This window comes from Zootermopsis nevadensis, unplaced genomic scaffold (assembly GCF_977971745.1).
Source record: "Zootermopsis nevadensis isolate Lab colony 2312 unplaced genomic scaffold, Znev_1.0 Znev_ptg000030l, whole genome shotgun sequence".
Taxonomy (NCBI): domain Eukaryota; kingdom Metazoa; phylum Arthropoda; class Insecta; order Blattodea; family Termopsidae; genus Zootermopsis; species Zootermopsis nevadensis.
Window position 1 is genome coordinate 19,336,271 of NW_028259162.1, and position 15,735 is coordinate 19,352,005.

Below are 15,735 nucleotides of genomic sequence, written 5' to 3' on the forward strand. Positions count from 1 at the left end.
TCATGGGACGTACCACACTACTGTCCTAGTATTACAGAACAATACAATGCACCCACTTGCCGCAAAGGAGGCCCGTTCCCATTCGATAATTCATTGGCTGTTGGTACCAACATTTTAAAACTGAACAAAAGACAGTCGAGATAAATAAAACACTATCTACTTCGCCTCGCCCAAGGAAAAAAGAAATAAAGACTAGTGAAAGGGCGGAAGGTGTTTTTTTAATTGTTCCCATGTAAACAATTGTCTTCCAGTAAATTCTGTTGTCGGATTACACAATCTCTGCTCTTGATATCGGTTGTCATTTAGTGTCACGTGACCTAGACTTCTTGCTATAGCAACCCAAAGTTCAAGCAGCGGTGAGCACGCGGTTCGATTCTAGTCTCAACCACACACACATGGGTAAGTACCATGGAATTATTGTAGTATTTTCCCCCCTTTTTTTAAAAATTTATTCTGCAAGCTATAAAATAACTCGAGAGTAAAGAAAGGACAGAGGTTTCGAAAACCTGCTTGGAACACAATTCAACTGTTTTGGCTTCGAAGCCATCTAGTGGCATTTCAGTTTACCAGAAGTTTTAAGTAACTTCCGGGATGTAATGTTGTGCAGTCTGTTACAAGTTCACTGACGTGGTGGGGTGTGTTTAAACCCATACTAGAACGTTAGAATGGGACTTGGATGCTGTGGTCCACCAAGCTTTTCAGACGTACAGTGTGGCTTTGTGAAATAGTCAAAATTATTGCCAGGAAAAGATTAGGCAAAAATAAAACGTAAACTTATGTTAAATTAGTCATATTTAAACACACGTAGTTGAACATTACATAAACAACACTTCTAGTAAAAGAAAGAAATTATAATTGCTATGAAATATACAGTCGGCTGTTGCTACAGTGCATTTCGTAAATTGGGTAAATCCCATTACTTTCGTATTCGCCACTGCCGGCGTCGTCCAATATGTAGTCGGTTTCAATATATTTATCTTAATATAGACTACACGCCTGCACCGAGGCGACCACTCTTCTGTTCCAGTTGACGCGATTTTATCTCATAACAACGTTTTTTTTTCTGCTCCCTTGGCCTGAAGGTCACCTTTTTCTTTGTGCCTCAAAGTCTTGGCAAGAGCCCAACTCGTTTCAGCTGGATCCAATTCAGGATGATACGGCGATAGGCGAAGACCAGTGGGTTCGTAATTAGCAGTTCGTCTGCTAATCTTATATGCCTTAAAGCGAGGTTTTTTAAGCTTTGATCAATTCATGTACTATATCAGGTTTTGCCACTTCTATGCAATATGAAATACGTACCTTCTCGGTTTGCCGATGTTGCGTGACTTTTTCCGTGACGATAATCCAGGTGCATGGTCACAATGGACATTAAGATATGAAGCGTTATCTTTTTTAAACATTTCGTTTATTTTTAGTAATGACTAACCCACTGTATGTACTACATTTTAACATAGTTGTGTGAAAACCTTTATTTAATGTGTAGCCCTTGTCATATGTTTAATTACATTGGTATGTTTTGCTTTTATGACTTGTTCCCATTGTTGAAGTGGTTCTAAAAATTGAGGCAGTGATTGTCGAATCCGCTGTTCTAAACAAGAAAACGTCTCGTGTTGCCCGCATTTCAACAATGTTCCTGATTCATCTGAATCGAACACTTTGTTCCGCGATTTGGCGGAACTGAAAAACACGTGCACAACAACTATTTTAGGTTAGAATGTTTATGTCTTTGCACAAAAAATGGATTCACACAAGAATACGCATATATTTTGCGAAATTTGATTTATTTTGCAGCAGTTGGTGCATGATATATGTTTGGAAGAAAGGTTGTCGCTTGTCGCTGTAAGGTTAGCCAGATTGGTGCTCGGCGGTTCTCGTTAGGCGTTTAGAGACATCTGGTGCTAGCCCCAGGAAACAGCAAACATACAGCCATGAACGAGAGATTAGAAATGATCCTTATATACTGATATCTCTTTTGAACTAAATATGGGTTATTGTTAGACGCTCTGGGGGACCTGAGAATCTCTCCTTCGAACTACGAAAACGTTCTGCGTCACTCATAAGCTCTTGTAAATCAACTACCGAGTGTTTGAGTCGGTGCGCTGTAGTACAGGAGAGCATTTTCAACGGTTCTTAATTCCGCTATTCTATGGATCTACAAAGTATCCATTTACGCAAGAGGTAAGTTGGATTAAAACAAGGCCAATACTGTGAAAATCCAAAAAGCAGCATGCTTACAACAAAGGCTGCTGCACATTGTTCTAAGGTGAGTCCAAGTGCATCAAGCCGATGAAATGCTTGGAAGTTTTTGACGAAACGGAAATGGCCGATAGATTCAGACATTTGTTTACGAGATTATCTCATCGGAACTGTAAGCAAGACCTTCAACATGGCACTCGAAACTGTTCGACATTACGCTCGTGATTTGATTTTTTCGGGGGCTCACCCTGGCTGTTAAAAGGTACCGAACGTGCAGTGTTGAGATTCGTTGTCACAAGAGAGCATGAGACGGCATGACGTAACGCTCATAGTTAGAGGTCAGAGGGGGGCGGGCGGTGACCCAATTGCAGGTTCTCAACCCTGGTGCAGTCGTAACTGCAGAACACAGTCGTGCAAAAGGTGTTTCGGTCAAAGCTGTAGGTGGATGAGATGAGAAATCCACAGACTTGTAGTCGGAAAGCTTGATAAAAAAAAACATTTGGAAGTTCTGTAAATCGACAGTGGGACAAAACTAATTAGATCTTGAACAAACACAGTTTGAATGTGTAAAATGAATTCATCTGGCCTCAAGCCAGTGTCGGATTCTTGTGGACACGGTAATGAACCTTCCGATTCCATTGAATCACATTTCCTTGACCATCTAACCCACTATCAGCTCCTCAGGTCACATCACACACTGAGTCGGTCTCCGGTAACAAATCCCACCGACTTCATTTTCTCGGGAACTTTCATAGTTCCTCCTTACCAGTAATACTTTCAAATAACACTTCACGAACTTAAAATCCAATGTGTTTGTAGGCTACTGTTCCTCAAATTCTAAAATAACACCAGACGTTGCCAGATCTTTGTTAAAAAAATAATTCCAGGGCTACTAACATGCGTGCACTAAAATAACATGTACTTATGATACCATAGTCTGGGCAGATTGTAAACAGATCGGGTACGGGTAAGATATTTGAAGATAAAGTTCGGTCTCGCGCTGTGTCGGGCCAGATGTTCTAAAATGTTGACCCGTGCAGACCTCTAGGGGCCAAGAGATAATCATTAATGTCACCGGAGAAGTGTTTGACTCTGCGAGCAAGGATTGGGGGTGATACACAGTTGCCAGAGCCGCTCTGGCCGTCTGTGTCCTGTGTTCGCTGATGTTCTGCAGTGGACGAATTGACACCGATACTCGCTCTCACTCTCTTGTGCATTTCATTTGTTTTATTTCTACAGCTGCGAGAAGCGAAACCTCGTTTTATGCAGCGAATACAACAACCAGGCGCTAGGTCGCAGATGCAATTCCGTGGTCACTTGTAAGCACTCAGGAAGTACCTGGTTTGTATCCAACCACGATATCTTGAACTGCGGCTTGACCGTTTCCTTCCAAAGCTCTCTCACCATATCACCAGTGGTCATATTCACGTCTCGTCCCATTCTATAACCTCTGCAGTCTGTACAGTAACATTCAATAAACAAGCTATAAATCTAAATACGAAGCATGCCCGTGTGGTAAAATCCATTAACTGTACTAATTGTTGTGATGCAGCTGTGTTTAATCAGTTGATGGCTTGGTTTTGCAGCCATTGTTGGTATCAAATGCAAACAAGTCAATGCCCTATTTATTTTGACATTCAAGCTGCTCGTATGCATTAGTTTACATCAGCCTTGCGGCTTTCTCAGCAGAACTGCCAATTAGTGATTAGTGCGACTAGTTCACTGACCGGATATAGGTATTATCTGTGACGCCCGTTGCTACTTCAGAGTTCCTCTGCTCCACACAACTCCAGGAGCATTATCTGTGCTTTAAACAGTCCAAGAGTGAACGACTGATTTGATAGTTCCTCGTACCTGCAATCTGGTGTACGCGGTTATTCCAGACGCGTCTTCTTGACTTTCTCATTTTCCTCGATGTTCGTCACAGACATAAATCTGCTGTTGAAAACTAATCACATATTGGTGGCGTGTTAAAAAGCAGGGTACTGGGCAGAATATTCGGATCGAAGAGAGATGAAGTAACAGGTGGATGAGGGAGGTTGCATAGTAAGAATTGGGAAATCTCGGCGTTCATGTGAGGATGATATTAAAATGGATATAAAAATGGTGTGGAAGAATGTACTATACATTAATGTAGATCACGACAGTGCTCAGAGGCGGGCTCTTGTGAACACGAAGAATTTATTGACTAGCTAAGCCACTCTCAGCTTCCCATGAAAAGAATCTGTTCTCTAGAGAGGTAGTTGTATTTTCCTTCTAAAGACTAGGTATTTTCAAAAAAAATGTTTCTTAAAGTTTAGTCGAAATTCGATGAGGGGTTCAGGAAGGAGTCGCGGAAAATACTGTGTCCATTTCTGAGTTTTCAGTAAAACAACCCCAATGCACATATTGAAAGCGAAAATTAATACATGTTAACTTACAGACCGCTGTTAGCCAGACATCCACTTTCCTGAAACCAAACGCTTCCCCGGAATATTGTTTGTGCAATCGCTGTCTGTGACGTCATCACTGGTTGATAAGTTTCTGTAGTTAACGAGGATTAATAACAAAAACTGTATATCAAGCATTGACTCATGACATTCGGATGTTAGGCAGTGGTTGTTATTGTTAGCGTTATCATCTTTAGAAAACATTGTAGATTAAGCGAGATATACAGTCTGTTTTCTAGATAACGTAGCGATGGAACGGACTTGGCGAACAAACACGCACGGCTCTGTCGACTTCAAGGGAATCCTCTCGAGTCAGCGTCAGCATTTGCAAAAGTACGAACTGTATTAAGACAGTTAAATCAGGACAGACGCAATAGCTACACGTGTAGCTGGTGGAGGCAAGATGGGAGGATAACATAAAGATTAGTGTGAGAATGAGAGGTGGGTAGAAACAACTCGAGAATGTGGACACACAATTGCGGACTTCATTTGTTCCTTTCTTCTCTGCTTGTGCCATGCATTAATAAACACGTTCACTGTGTCGTTCTCATGCGAGCGAAAGAGGCATAAGTGGCTTCTCACCGAAAGAATTAAACTTATCGACAAACATAAAAAAAGGCATTGATACCAACATTGAAAATGGCGGTATTCCTACGAACTAAGTAACCCGCATGGTTAAAGGTCATTTTGAGCACATTGTTGATACACTGTAAATCGGGGTCATTGTTGGAACACGTCGCAACAAGGTGAGCTAAGGTCATTATTAAAGCACATTGATACAACAAAGTGAACCCCAATTATTGTTGTGAATACGTGAAACCATCGAGAGCAGTAGACCAACTCGGGGTTCGATCCCTGACAGAGGCAAAGGATTCATTTTCTGGCCTCTGCGTCCAGACCGGCTCCGAGGCCTAATCAGTCTCCTGTCCAATGGGTACAAGGGGTAAAGAACGGCCGGAGCGTGACGCTGACCACTCACTGAACCCTATCTAGTGCCGAGATTGAGTATTAGTAGGAGCCTCTCACCAGAAGCACCCACGATATAGTTTTACTTTTGATTTATTCGAAACTATTGCACTGTTACAACAATGACATTGTTGCAGAAATTCCCTCAGATATCATTGTTGCCTTTGTTATTAAATTAGTTGTCATGTGACGTCATCGTCCGTGATGTGACATGAAGAAGATACTCGAGTGTTCTCCAAACATTACACGTTTCCAGCCGTTTCAAGACCACTGACCAAAGAGCGCGTTGTGCTCTTGAAACCAACATGACTGGATTTCTTCAGCATTATTGTTAGACTTCGTTGCCAGAGAATCTGGGCTGACAGGGACCATAGAGCCCTCCAGATTTCGCGTGTCCTTGTAGCAGGCCAGGAAGTGTGCAAAATGTTGCTTCTAAATTTATCTGATGTCGGAGTTTGTTGTGCATCTCAATTTAGAACAAGGCCGATCGGTCTACTGCAAAACGCACTGCCGACCGCAAAGCCGCTTTCTATGCGTCCGTGCTAATAACCATGCAACAACGTGTTTCTTTTGGGGTCCGCTTCAGTTGTAAAATCTACATTGTTAGGCAAATGATACTGACTTTTCTTTTTTGCTATTTCTTATTAGATGAACTTTCACTATCCTCCAGAATATCATGATTCGTGTCTGAACTCATCCCACCGGCCTGCATTTTTAGCTCAGCTAACAGAAATCTATCGTTCTCAGTAGAAACGCTAGATGTCAGAATGTTAACAGAAACCTATCGTTCTCAGTGGAAACGCTAGATGTCAGAATGTTCTGTTGCATAAGTTGTTACCACGAATCCGCTTTTAGAACCGCATGTGATATGGGTAACGCATTACTCAAATCATTTGTTCTTAAGGAATTTTGGGCATAATGCGATAATATTTATGAATGTATATTATGGTATGATCATTCACTGCTGCGGGATTTTGGGCTTTATTGGATGATATACGGAATCCAATTCGAGTGTAGACCGGCCGGCTGGAAACTTGTTCGCCCACGTCGGCCAACTGCTTGCTGTCAAAGCTCCGAGTAGAAGCCCGATGCTTGCTGGCACATCGATAGAGCTACAAATACACTTCGCAGGGTTGTGAAAGATAATAGTTTACAAAATGAAATGCAGTGTTGAACAGATATGTTTATAGAATATACGATACATTTCTATAACGTTCTTCAATGATGAAATGCCGTAGAAATTTTCGTGACAGTAGAATGCTAAGTAAAACAATACTTTATAATATGTAACAAAATTACGTTCTACGGGATAGGTGCTGGACAAAGATAGGTCTCGAAAAGACATGTACTGACTGGATAAAAACTAGATGGCTCGATTTGAAGCAAGCCCGAAGTTGTCACAGCTGGTGTCTCTTCACTGAGGGTTGGCAGCTTAAAATAGTTTAGCTCAGTTTAGTTTTGGGATAATATACAGAAAATGTGTTTTTAAATTTAAGTTATTGTAAATTTGTAGGCCACGAAATTTAGTTGTTTCTACTTCTTCAATTGTTTTATTCTCATACCCTTTACCTAGATTAACACAATGTATGATGGTAGTACAAAATTTCGTGATATTTGTTTAGTCAAAATTGAATATGTTTTTTTTCTTTACTCAAAGTCATCATTCATGCAGATTTGGAAACAGTGAATTTATGGATATGAAATCATAATATTAATATATATGCAAAAAAGTATGAGTTTACACTGAGAGGTAATGGCTGGTTGTAAATCACTGACGTATATGGGGAAAAGGAGAGGACCAATTATTGAACCTTGAGGAACTCCACGTTTAATAATGTCCTGATTTGAATAAGTGCTGTAATTTGAATCTTGTGATTTTATTTCTGTTTGTTGCCTGCTGACATGAAGGTACAGTTTAAACCACTGACAAGCATCTGTAACGTGGGAAATGGCTGTATCAGTTGAGGGACTTTTCTCAAATTCAAATTGTTCGCTTGCAAGGACATAGTTTGAATTTTAGAAGTAATTTACTCTCAAAACATAACTTTTTAAAATATATTAGAGAGAATTCTGTTAGTAATGGAATTGGTCTCTAATTACACATGCATAAATTTTTCAACTTTTTTATATACATGTTTAACTTTTGAATATTTCAGTTGTTCTGGGTAAACTCCTACTGCCACTGATTGAATACAAAGGTAACTTAAAGGAACACATATGTAGTCTGCACTGATTTTGAGTAAAGTAAGTTAAACTACAGCAGAAAAGCAGACCATGAAATTCCAGCTCCCATGGTAGGCATTTTGTTCTATGCTGCTCTATTTCATCCCATCCTGTACCAGTCTATTGTATACCATAGTCTATAAATTATTTCATGCTACTATTAGTCATTTTCAAAGATCCAAGAAAATGGAATAAGGATAACATTCTTTTAAAGGTGTTTCTTGTATGTCCTTTTTTTTATAGAATATCTTATAAATATTAATCATAAAATTATGAATCATACTATTGAGAAGTTTAGTTTTGAAAAATGTGGCCATTCCACTCACTTCATCATTCTGTTTTCAGAGGGCAGCACATAGTATTTCATATGTTGGCATGTACTGTGTAGAATTTTGAAAAATCTGAAAGCGCCCAAGGTACCGGTATGCGATCGTCAGCTTTCGTACATAAGTTTACTGGTGTAGGCTTTTGACTCAAACGAAATGATGGAAAGGTCTGAATGCCAGCCTCGTTACTAGCATACGACATACAGTTGTTATTGTAATGACTGTAAACAGGAATACGGTGTTCTGTAGCACACTCTTAGAATTGCGAACCTTTCATTTAATAAATTATGTGTTTTGTGACTGAATACACACATTATTTTTCCGTTGGCTTCAGAGAGTACTTTGTATAAGGATGAGTTCTTTGAAGGGAGTTTTTGGGAATCCAAGTAAGTTTGTGTTTTAGTTAATATAATAAATAATTTTTTGGCCTGGTTTGGGGAGCGCCCAGTATTATAAATATGAGTACTTTACAGGGAGCTTTTTTGGAATTCAAGCAAGATTTCGGATGATAAATACGTTCTCTCGTTTTTCAGTATTCATGTTTCTTTTTAAAATTGTGTAGTACATATTAATTTCAGAGCCCAGAGGTGGGAGGAATTTCATAAAGGAAAATGTGAGGCAGTTGCGAAAAATGGAAAGTAACTGGCAAAACAGAAAAGAAATTGACTCTGTTGGTGGGATGTCTAGAGCAACAAAATTTGGAAATGTGCCAGCAATAATACCTCCTTATGTTAATGTAAGTAGTATCATATTAAAACTAATAATTTCAATTGGACTGTCATACGATAAGTATGATTGAACTTTGATTGTATGTTAAAACACATCATATGTGTATAGTAAATTGTAGTAACCAAAGGCTGTCGGCTATGAGCAAAAGACTTCTCACCATAACATCAGTATGGTGCTCAAGAACTACAGTGGCAAAAAGATTAAGTAATGATAGTGTTTTATGGTGTTATCGACTCATTTTTGTTTAATCTTAAAGTTACCACTGAAGCTGGTCTGATGGTACTGAGACATGTATGATGACATGGACACAGTCTTAACCACTGTATGAAGGTTATTGGTTTTTTGATTAGTATTGATCCTTTGTATCAGGTAATGGATAGTTATTCATAATGAAATAGATGAAATCAAAGATTATAGATTTTTCACTAAGATTCTTCCTTTCACATAGTCACTAATAAAGGCTGCTATATTAAACGTGTAATGGGGATTCCAAACCAAACTGTAATAGATTTTAACTTGTAGGGTTCCCAGTCAAAGAGCCGTGAGAATACCAAAGAAGCCTCAATACGAATTTCGAAAGTGTTAGAATCGCCATCCAAATTATTGGAAGGCAGTCACTCAAGTTCAGTTGGACATATGACACAGGCTGGCGTAACCCAGAAGGGACATATGAGAACAAAAGGCTCTACATCAAAAGGAAATGGACCAAAGAGGAACAAAGATAACAATGTGATTACAAAGGGTGACAAGGCAGAGCTCAACTGTCAAAAAAATATGAACTTGGTATTTGAGAATACAAAAGATGCTACCTCCTCCACAGAATTATCTTTGGACATATCTCAGATCTCATCAGTAAACAGTGAAAGAGAACCCGCTGTGTCCAGTGCCACCAGGAGCATGGGATGCCAGACTATTGATCCCAAGAACTTCGACGGACTGTACAGTGAGGGAGTGATTAAGTACCCATCAACTAGACAGTTACCTGGTACTAAGTTAAGGCATTCAGAAAATAGGTTGCAGGTAGACAAGGTGCCAAGTCTTGTGAACAGGACAGACAGTGCAGCTAGTGATATGCTGACATCTAATGAGACCAGTGATCCAGATATCCAGAAATTATCACTGTCTGAGCTCAAGCAGAACACTGATAAACCTCAAGAAGAGGTAAATATATTTGCATATTACGAGTGAGTATGTATGCATGTGAACCAGTCTGTGAAGGTTGTATAAATGCTTTTTCAGAGTCCTGAAACTGATTATGAGAAAACGAAAGTGACGTCTTTGAAGACTAGGCAGAGGTCTCCCGTTCAGTTAGTGAGCAGTCTTTTGAAAGCCCCTTCCAGCTACCAGAGAGGAGTCATCCCAAAGTAAGCATGTTTCTACCTAAGTTTGAATTCTGCAAACCCTATCAATCTGTCATTCATTTCAGTTTCAGATATTGTGTGTCTCCTGAAACCCTATGAACAGCATGTCTTTGGAGACTTCTTTCTTAATATTCAACTCCTGAAAATCAGCAATATTATCATGGGAATTTGTGAACTTCTGAGGTGCCATTCATTGTAGGTTCATGTCTTTGTATGGTGGAAGAGCTTTAAAAACTAAAAAATCAGTTTATTAGGCCATTTATTCAAGAAAACACAAAATAAAAATGTCATAACTGTACAAAATTTGTTGGAATGTTGAATTATTTAGATTGAGACTTACAGTTTGTATGGCAACGTGCTATAAAGGCATCAATAAATGTTGTGTGAAACATTTATCTTGCTTCATTACACTCTCTGGTTTCAGAATTATAAAATCCTGAAGCATTTTAGGTTAAGTTCAAATGTAGATTCATGATGAAAGGTCACAGATAGAGGAGCTGGAGTGTTGCTTTTCATTGCAGTGAAAGATATTTGTGAGAAAACAATACTTAAGCTAATCTAACAATAGATAAATCCTACTTTTGGTTACACTGCCACAGCGTAGGATGGTTAAAGGTAGGGTGAATGGCATTTTCACTACATTCTTGTGCAACATCCTACACATTCTGAAATTGTTCCATATCTAAACATGTGTAGCATATTTTTTAAGGTCTGTAATTATACAGCACTTCAGGTCCTTGTAGAAATGAAAGTAGATTAAAAATAAATGCTAGACAGCCATAGGATTCCTAACTATTGATGTAAGTTGCATAATTGTCAAAGAATTATGTTAATTAGCTTTCTGAAAGTACTGGGATTTATGCAAAATGACAGCATGAAGGAGGGAGGAATGTGCAGAAACAGGTTTATACATAATTTGTCAGTAATTGCTTTCAGTTTGTCATTTTTTTTACTAACCTTTGGTTGCCTTGGTTTAGGTATTCTGTGCAAGATGTCCTGTTTTAATGGTAGATGTGAGATTACTAATTAACTTGTTTTCTATGTATTACACTGTTTCGTGGCATCTAGTGATGTCACAATTTGGCATATGGAGATTAAGTCAAAGTCTTGTATGTGGTATATATAGTGTATATCTGAATTTGACATTTTTCATGTTGTCCACAGTTAATGACAGTAATCTTAATCTTAACTGGGAAGGCAATGTACATTATTCTTCTTCTATGGCTCTCCGGTCCGTATTCGGTCCATGGCCTCCTCAATTCTCCTCTTCCATTCGGTCCTCTGTTAGGTCCGTCTGTCCGAGGCTTGGATTGAGGTTTCGAAACATCTTCCTTTTTACGGTGCAAGGTTATTAGCCTTGCGACCAACCCCCAACCTGGAGAACCAGGGTGCCTGTCTTAGTCAGACCTGTCGCAATGATAGGAAGAGCCGACATCAAATCCTTGACCCTGGTCCCAGTGGAATGCCCAATTTGACTTATGTAGACTTGACTGCACGCTGTACTCTTCGGGAGACTTGAGTCCTAGTCAGTACTTCATAGGCCAAAAGAAACTGGGGATTTTGGGGGGTAGGCCAACCAATTTGTTGTGCCTGGACAGTAGCCTGCTGATAGCCGTCCTGCCTGAGAAACCCCAGTTCATTATGCAGGCTCTCAAGGTCACAAAAGGATTCGGCCATGTGCACCAGTGGGGAAAGTACAGGTTTTTGGAAGGATGGCAGTGAGAGTTGGAGTTGTGGTAGGGGTTTTGGCCCAGTGACCCATCAGATTTATGGTGGATGTCAATATCAACGAATGGAAGATAGGTGACCATCCTTTTATCTCCATAGTCAACTGAATGTTCCCATGGATATTGTTCAAGGTCACGTATCTTATGACAGCTTGCAAGGACCATGTGGCCAAATGACAAATGTCTTCCATGTACTGAAACCAGCAGAGGGGCTTGTGGGTTGCCCCCTTTAGAGCCATTTTCAAACTGCTCCATGAAGCTGCTGCTGTTTGCTTGCAGGTATCTACAAGAACGTCGTAAGGAGTGGCAGAAGAAGGCAGAGCAAAGTGTGCTAGATGCCCCTGACCCTGCCTGTCCACTGGGACATGTTCCCCTGCCTGACTCTGAGAGGAAGGAAACTCTCATAATGCTCAGAAAAAGTAAGGAAGCTAAAACAAAAGTTACACAGAGAGGCATTAATTGGGGTATTTAAAGAAGAAAATCTTTCAGCAATAACAGATAATGAAGAAATAAATTAAACTTCTTACAGAAGCCTTAGGTATTTCCTAAATAACGTTTTTGATACAAAATCATTCAAGACTCAAAGAATTTTTGAAAACCAGAATACAAAATAACTTTTTAGAGTTTGGAGTGTGTTGGTAAATGCTTTTGTGGAGGGTATGTGGAACTGTAGAAGAAGAAGATTGCAAATGCAGTCTAAACTTGTATTCTGTTTCTTTCAAGTGTTCTCACACATTCCTCACCTCCCTGCCCCAAAATTAAGGAATAAGAAATAAATAATAGTGAGTAGAGTATGGTGTTTTGTCTTGTTTCAGGTTATACAGATTTGATTCAGGAGCTGAATATGATGCCTGTAAGGATGGACACACTGAGAATACGCAACAGAAAGATTGAACTTGAGAAACAACTGAACAAAATCGAAGAAGGCATTAAAGTGTTTTCCAGACCTAAAGTATTTGTTAAAATAGGTGCCTGACAAACAAATGTGTACATTTGTGCATCTAAGTGAAGCCTTGTAATTACTTTATGACAGGTGTCTGTGTGCCTTGTATTGTACCGCTGTAATCACAAACATGCAGTAATGGATTCAGTTCTAATTTGAATGCTGTATTGCTGTTGTTTCTGCTTGTCATACTGAAGAGAAAAAAAGCTGCAATAAAGAGTAAGCAACAATTGTCGGTACTTGTGGGTTATAGGGACACATCGATTTAAAAATAGGTTAGGTTAGGTTAGTTGTCATTTATTGAAATAAAATATAATAACTATTTTTAAAGCGATGTGTCCCGATAACCCACAAGTACCCAATTGTCCATAGGTGGTACAGAATAGGAATTCAGCAGCAATATTTACTTATACTGTGTAATTTTAAGTGGCAATACGAGATGATTTAATTAGTAAAAAAATTGTGTCAATGTGATACTGCATTATGAAGTTCATAAATTCTATAATTTTTTAACATGTTTGGGTTCTGTGCTGAACACATACAGAAATCATGTTCTGGTTTAGTGTTTGATTCAGGCTGATAATCCTCTCATAATTAGAAGAAATAAAACATACTTTGCCAGGATGGTTATGTTTAAATAAAGACATATGGGTCCCCTGTTGGGCTGGGCTCAGCAGGTGGAGCATAGATTTGAATCAAGGCATGTAAGTTCCAATCGCATCTCCATCATGAACAAGGTAACAGGATACATGGACTACAAGATAAAGCAGGCCACAGAGATAAGGTTTCACCTCAGAACTTACTGGAGCAATTTACAGATCCACCAATCTGGAGACAAGGCCAAGCAAAGTTTGCACGTGATAATGCCCACTAGCCTCCTATTGGCTTGCACTTGGATTCAAAAACAGGCCCAGGATAGGTGGTGCCTCTGTCATCAGGGTGATTGCCCTGATGATGGAAGCAGCAAGGACCTCTGAAACGTCGGTAAACTTCTACCAGACTACACGGTGCAACAACCCGGACGACAGCCATCTTCAATCATACTTCTGCTTGAATAATGCTGCCACCTAATATAATGAAACAAAAGTATTGTCCCATTTGACCAACCATAAGCACATTGTACAATTCAGCAGCCATTTCTCACCCAAGTCTCTCCTGATTCACTGCTAGATGGCTCTGGCAGTCAAATCAGGATTGAGTAGAAATTGTGCTGAGTCAGTGGGCTGGTCACTCACCACTCACAAATGCACACTTCAAAGACTAGGAAACCTCCTAAAAGGAGGCGGCGAAGACCCACAACAGGGTTGTAATGCCGAGAAACAACATAAGCACATTGTACAGCGGACATCCTATTCTAAGACAAAGGTTGATTTGTTCTGATTCAAGTCAAAGAATATATATGAATATAACATGATGTTAATTTACCTTTATTGATTGTACACTTAGCATACAGCACAACTATATAAGATGAACCTTGTTAAAATGAGGTCTCTTCACTGCTCGGAGAACAACAATATCCACACTGCAGAAGTCTGGGTGTAGTTCCTTTTCTAAAACATTCATCACTTCAAAATGACTCTGTAGCATGTCCCTGAAAACCTTCCATACAATTCGTTGTTTCTCTGTATCTCGCTCCTCCTGACTAATAATGACTTCAGTGTTATCATCTGTCAAACAACACAGTGTGTTCACTAATGGCTCCACGGACTGAAAATTAAGAACATAAACGTTTGTGTTCAACATGAAAAATTAAATAGAATACAGAATAAATCACATTTCCCTATAGTGAACTGTCTTGTTTTGTCAAGTCTTCACTGAAGATAAAGGATTCTGATTTGGGGGATGAGATAAGTACAAGCCTGTAAAATGCAGGATTCATGCAAATAGTCTGATATCAACATACTAAGAAACTCTACTAAAATGCCATCAAACAAAAATCAGATATAGGTCCAGTAGGAATGCAGTGCTTTAGTCAGTACACCGACAAATTTAGTATTTTAAATAAAAAGTATATTTGCATGCTACAATTTTAGTGGTACACATCTATACCTCCATATAGTACACACAATCGGCCAGGACTAATACATCTGGCGTCTTCCAATCCTGAATTTCTGAGCCCCACTGAAGAACTTGAGTGGAAACTTTGCCTCCGCAAGACCTCCATACGGCTTGATTTGCATCAACATTTTTCTGAAGAAGTGGCATAACTTCAGGTAGATCTGTCATCGTTACATTCGCACTGTCATGAAAATAAAATGCCAGTACAAATTTCGTGAAACCACAGAAAATATACATATAACAACAGAAATTATGGTTATACTCACCCAATTTTCTTACCCAAAGCATGCTGCTGTTAAGCCCACGCATCCCAACCCAGCACCAAGTTCTACAACTGACTGACCTCTAAGCCAATTTTGCGTTTTTCCACATCTGACTTCCAAATATTTCGCCAATACTAATGCTGCATCCCATACAACACAACTAACATCCCCTACTTCTTTCTGGAATAATGTTAAGGATTTACCACAGCTGCCTATTTCCAGTTTTCTTGTAAAAAATCCTTCTTCCATTTTATTCGCTCTCTAACCTCAAATTGCTTAAAACTATATTAAACACCTTTCATCACATGGCTACAATATCTACGGCTAATACGATCAACACATGTACCCGACGAGTCTAAATTCAGTAGGAAAAACAGAGCCATGGATACCGCATTAACGACATCTTTGGAGAGATCAGAATTCAAATGTAAAATTACAGCCCACAAGTCATTCCTATTATTTGTGACAGATGTCGCCAAAACCCTGGATCGTCTGCGCATTTTGTATGACCCAC

At 39.4% G+C, this 15,735-nt stretch overlaps 2 protein-coding genes across 7 annotated transcripts; one reads left to right on the plus strand and one right to left on the minus strand.

Annotated features, from left to right (window-relative positions):
• Window positions 1–276: 276 nt before the first annotated feature.
• Window positions 277–13,524, plus strand: LOC110832485 (uncharacterized). Of its 4 annotated transcripts, XM_022069541.2 has the most exons (7): window positions 381–399; window positions 7,748–7,789; window positions 8,719–8,876; window positions 9,392–10,030; window positions 10,109–10,233; window positions 12,237–12,376; window positions 12,773–13,524. In XM_022069541.2, the coding sequence occupies exons 1-7, from the start codon at window positions 396–398 to the stop codon at window positions 12,931–12,933; spliced, it is 1,269 nt and encodes a 422-aa protein (XP_021925233.2). In that variant the 5' UTR covers window positions 381–395; the 3' UTR covers window positions 12,934–13,524. The 4 variants fall into 4 exon arrangements, with proteins under 4 accessions (XP_021925236.2, XP_021925233.2, XP_021925235.2 ...); XM_022069544.2 differs by lacking the exon at window positions 7,748–7,789 and having other exon boundaries at window positions 277–399; XM_022069543.2 differs by lacking the exons at window positions 381–399; window positions 7,748–7,789 and adding an exon at window positions 5,045–5,066.
• Window positions 13,525–14,311: 787 nt separating this feature from the next.
• Window positions 14,312–15,618, minus strand: LOC110832487 (protein N-lysine methyltransferase METTL21D). Of its 3 annotated transcripts, none has more exons than XM_022069549.2 (3): window positions 15,425–15,618; window positions 14,950–15,139; window positions 14,312–14,607 (listed from the first exon to the last, which is right to left on the minus strand). In XM_022069549.2, the coding sequence occupies exons 2-3, from the start codon at window positions 15,124–15,126 to the stop codon at window positions 14,359–14,361; spliced, it is 426 nt and encodes a 141-aa protein (XP_021925241.1). In that variant the 5' UTR covers window positions 15,127–15,139; window positions 15,425–15,618; the 3' UTR covers window positions 14,312–14,358. The 3 variants fall into 3 exon arrangements, with proteins under 3 accessions (XP_021925241.1, XP_021925239.1, XP_021925240.1); XM_022069547.2 differs by having other exon boundaries at window positions 15,238–15,618; XM_022069548.2 differs by lacking the exon at window positions 15,425–15,618 and adding an exon at window positions 15,225–15,381.
• Between the last annotated feature and the right edge of the window lie 117 nt (window positions 15,619–15,735).

What these genes read in the sequence shown, in the direction of transcription:
- LOC110832487 (XM_022069547.2), bottom strand. Translation starts at nt 15,470, where the DNA reads ATGGAAGAAGGATTTTTTACAAGAAAACTGGAAATAGGCAGCTGTGGT. An exon ending in TTAACAGCAGCATGCTTTGG is followed by an intron (nt 15,140 to 15,237) that starts GTAAGAAAATTG and finishes TTTTCATGACAG; the next exon opens with TGCGAATGTAACGATGACAG. An exon ending in ATTGTGTGTACTATATGGAG is followed by an intron (nt 14,608 to 14,949) that starts GTATAGATGTGT and finishes CTTAATTTTCAG; the next exon opens with TCCGTGGAGCCATTAGTGAA.
- LOC110832485 (XM_022069541.2), top strand. An exon ending in GCCACTGATTGAATACAAAG is followed by an intron (nt 7,790 to 8,718) that starts GTAACTTAAAGG and finishes TATTAATTTCAG; the next exon opens with AGCCCAGAGGTGGGAGGAAT. An exon ending in CAGAGAGGAGTCATCCCAAA is followed by an intron (nt 10,234 to 12,236) that starts GTAAGCATGTTT and finishes GTTTGCTTGCAG; the next exon opens with GTATCTACAAGAACGTCGTA.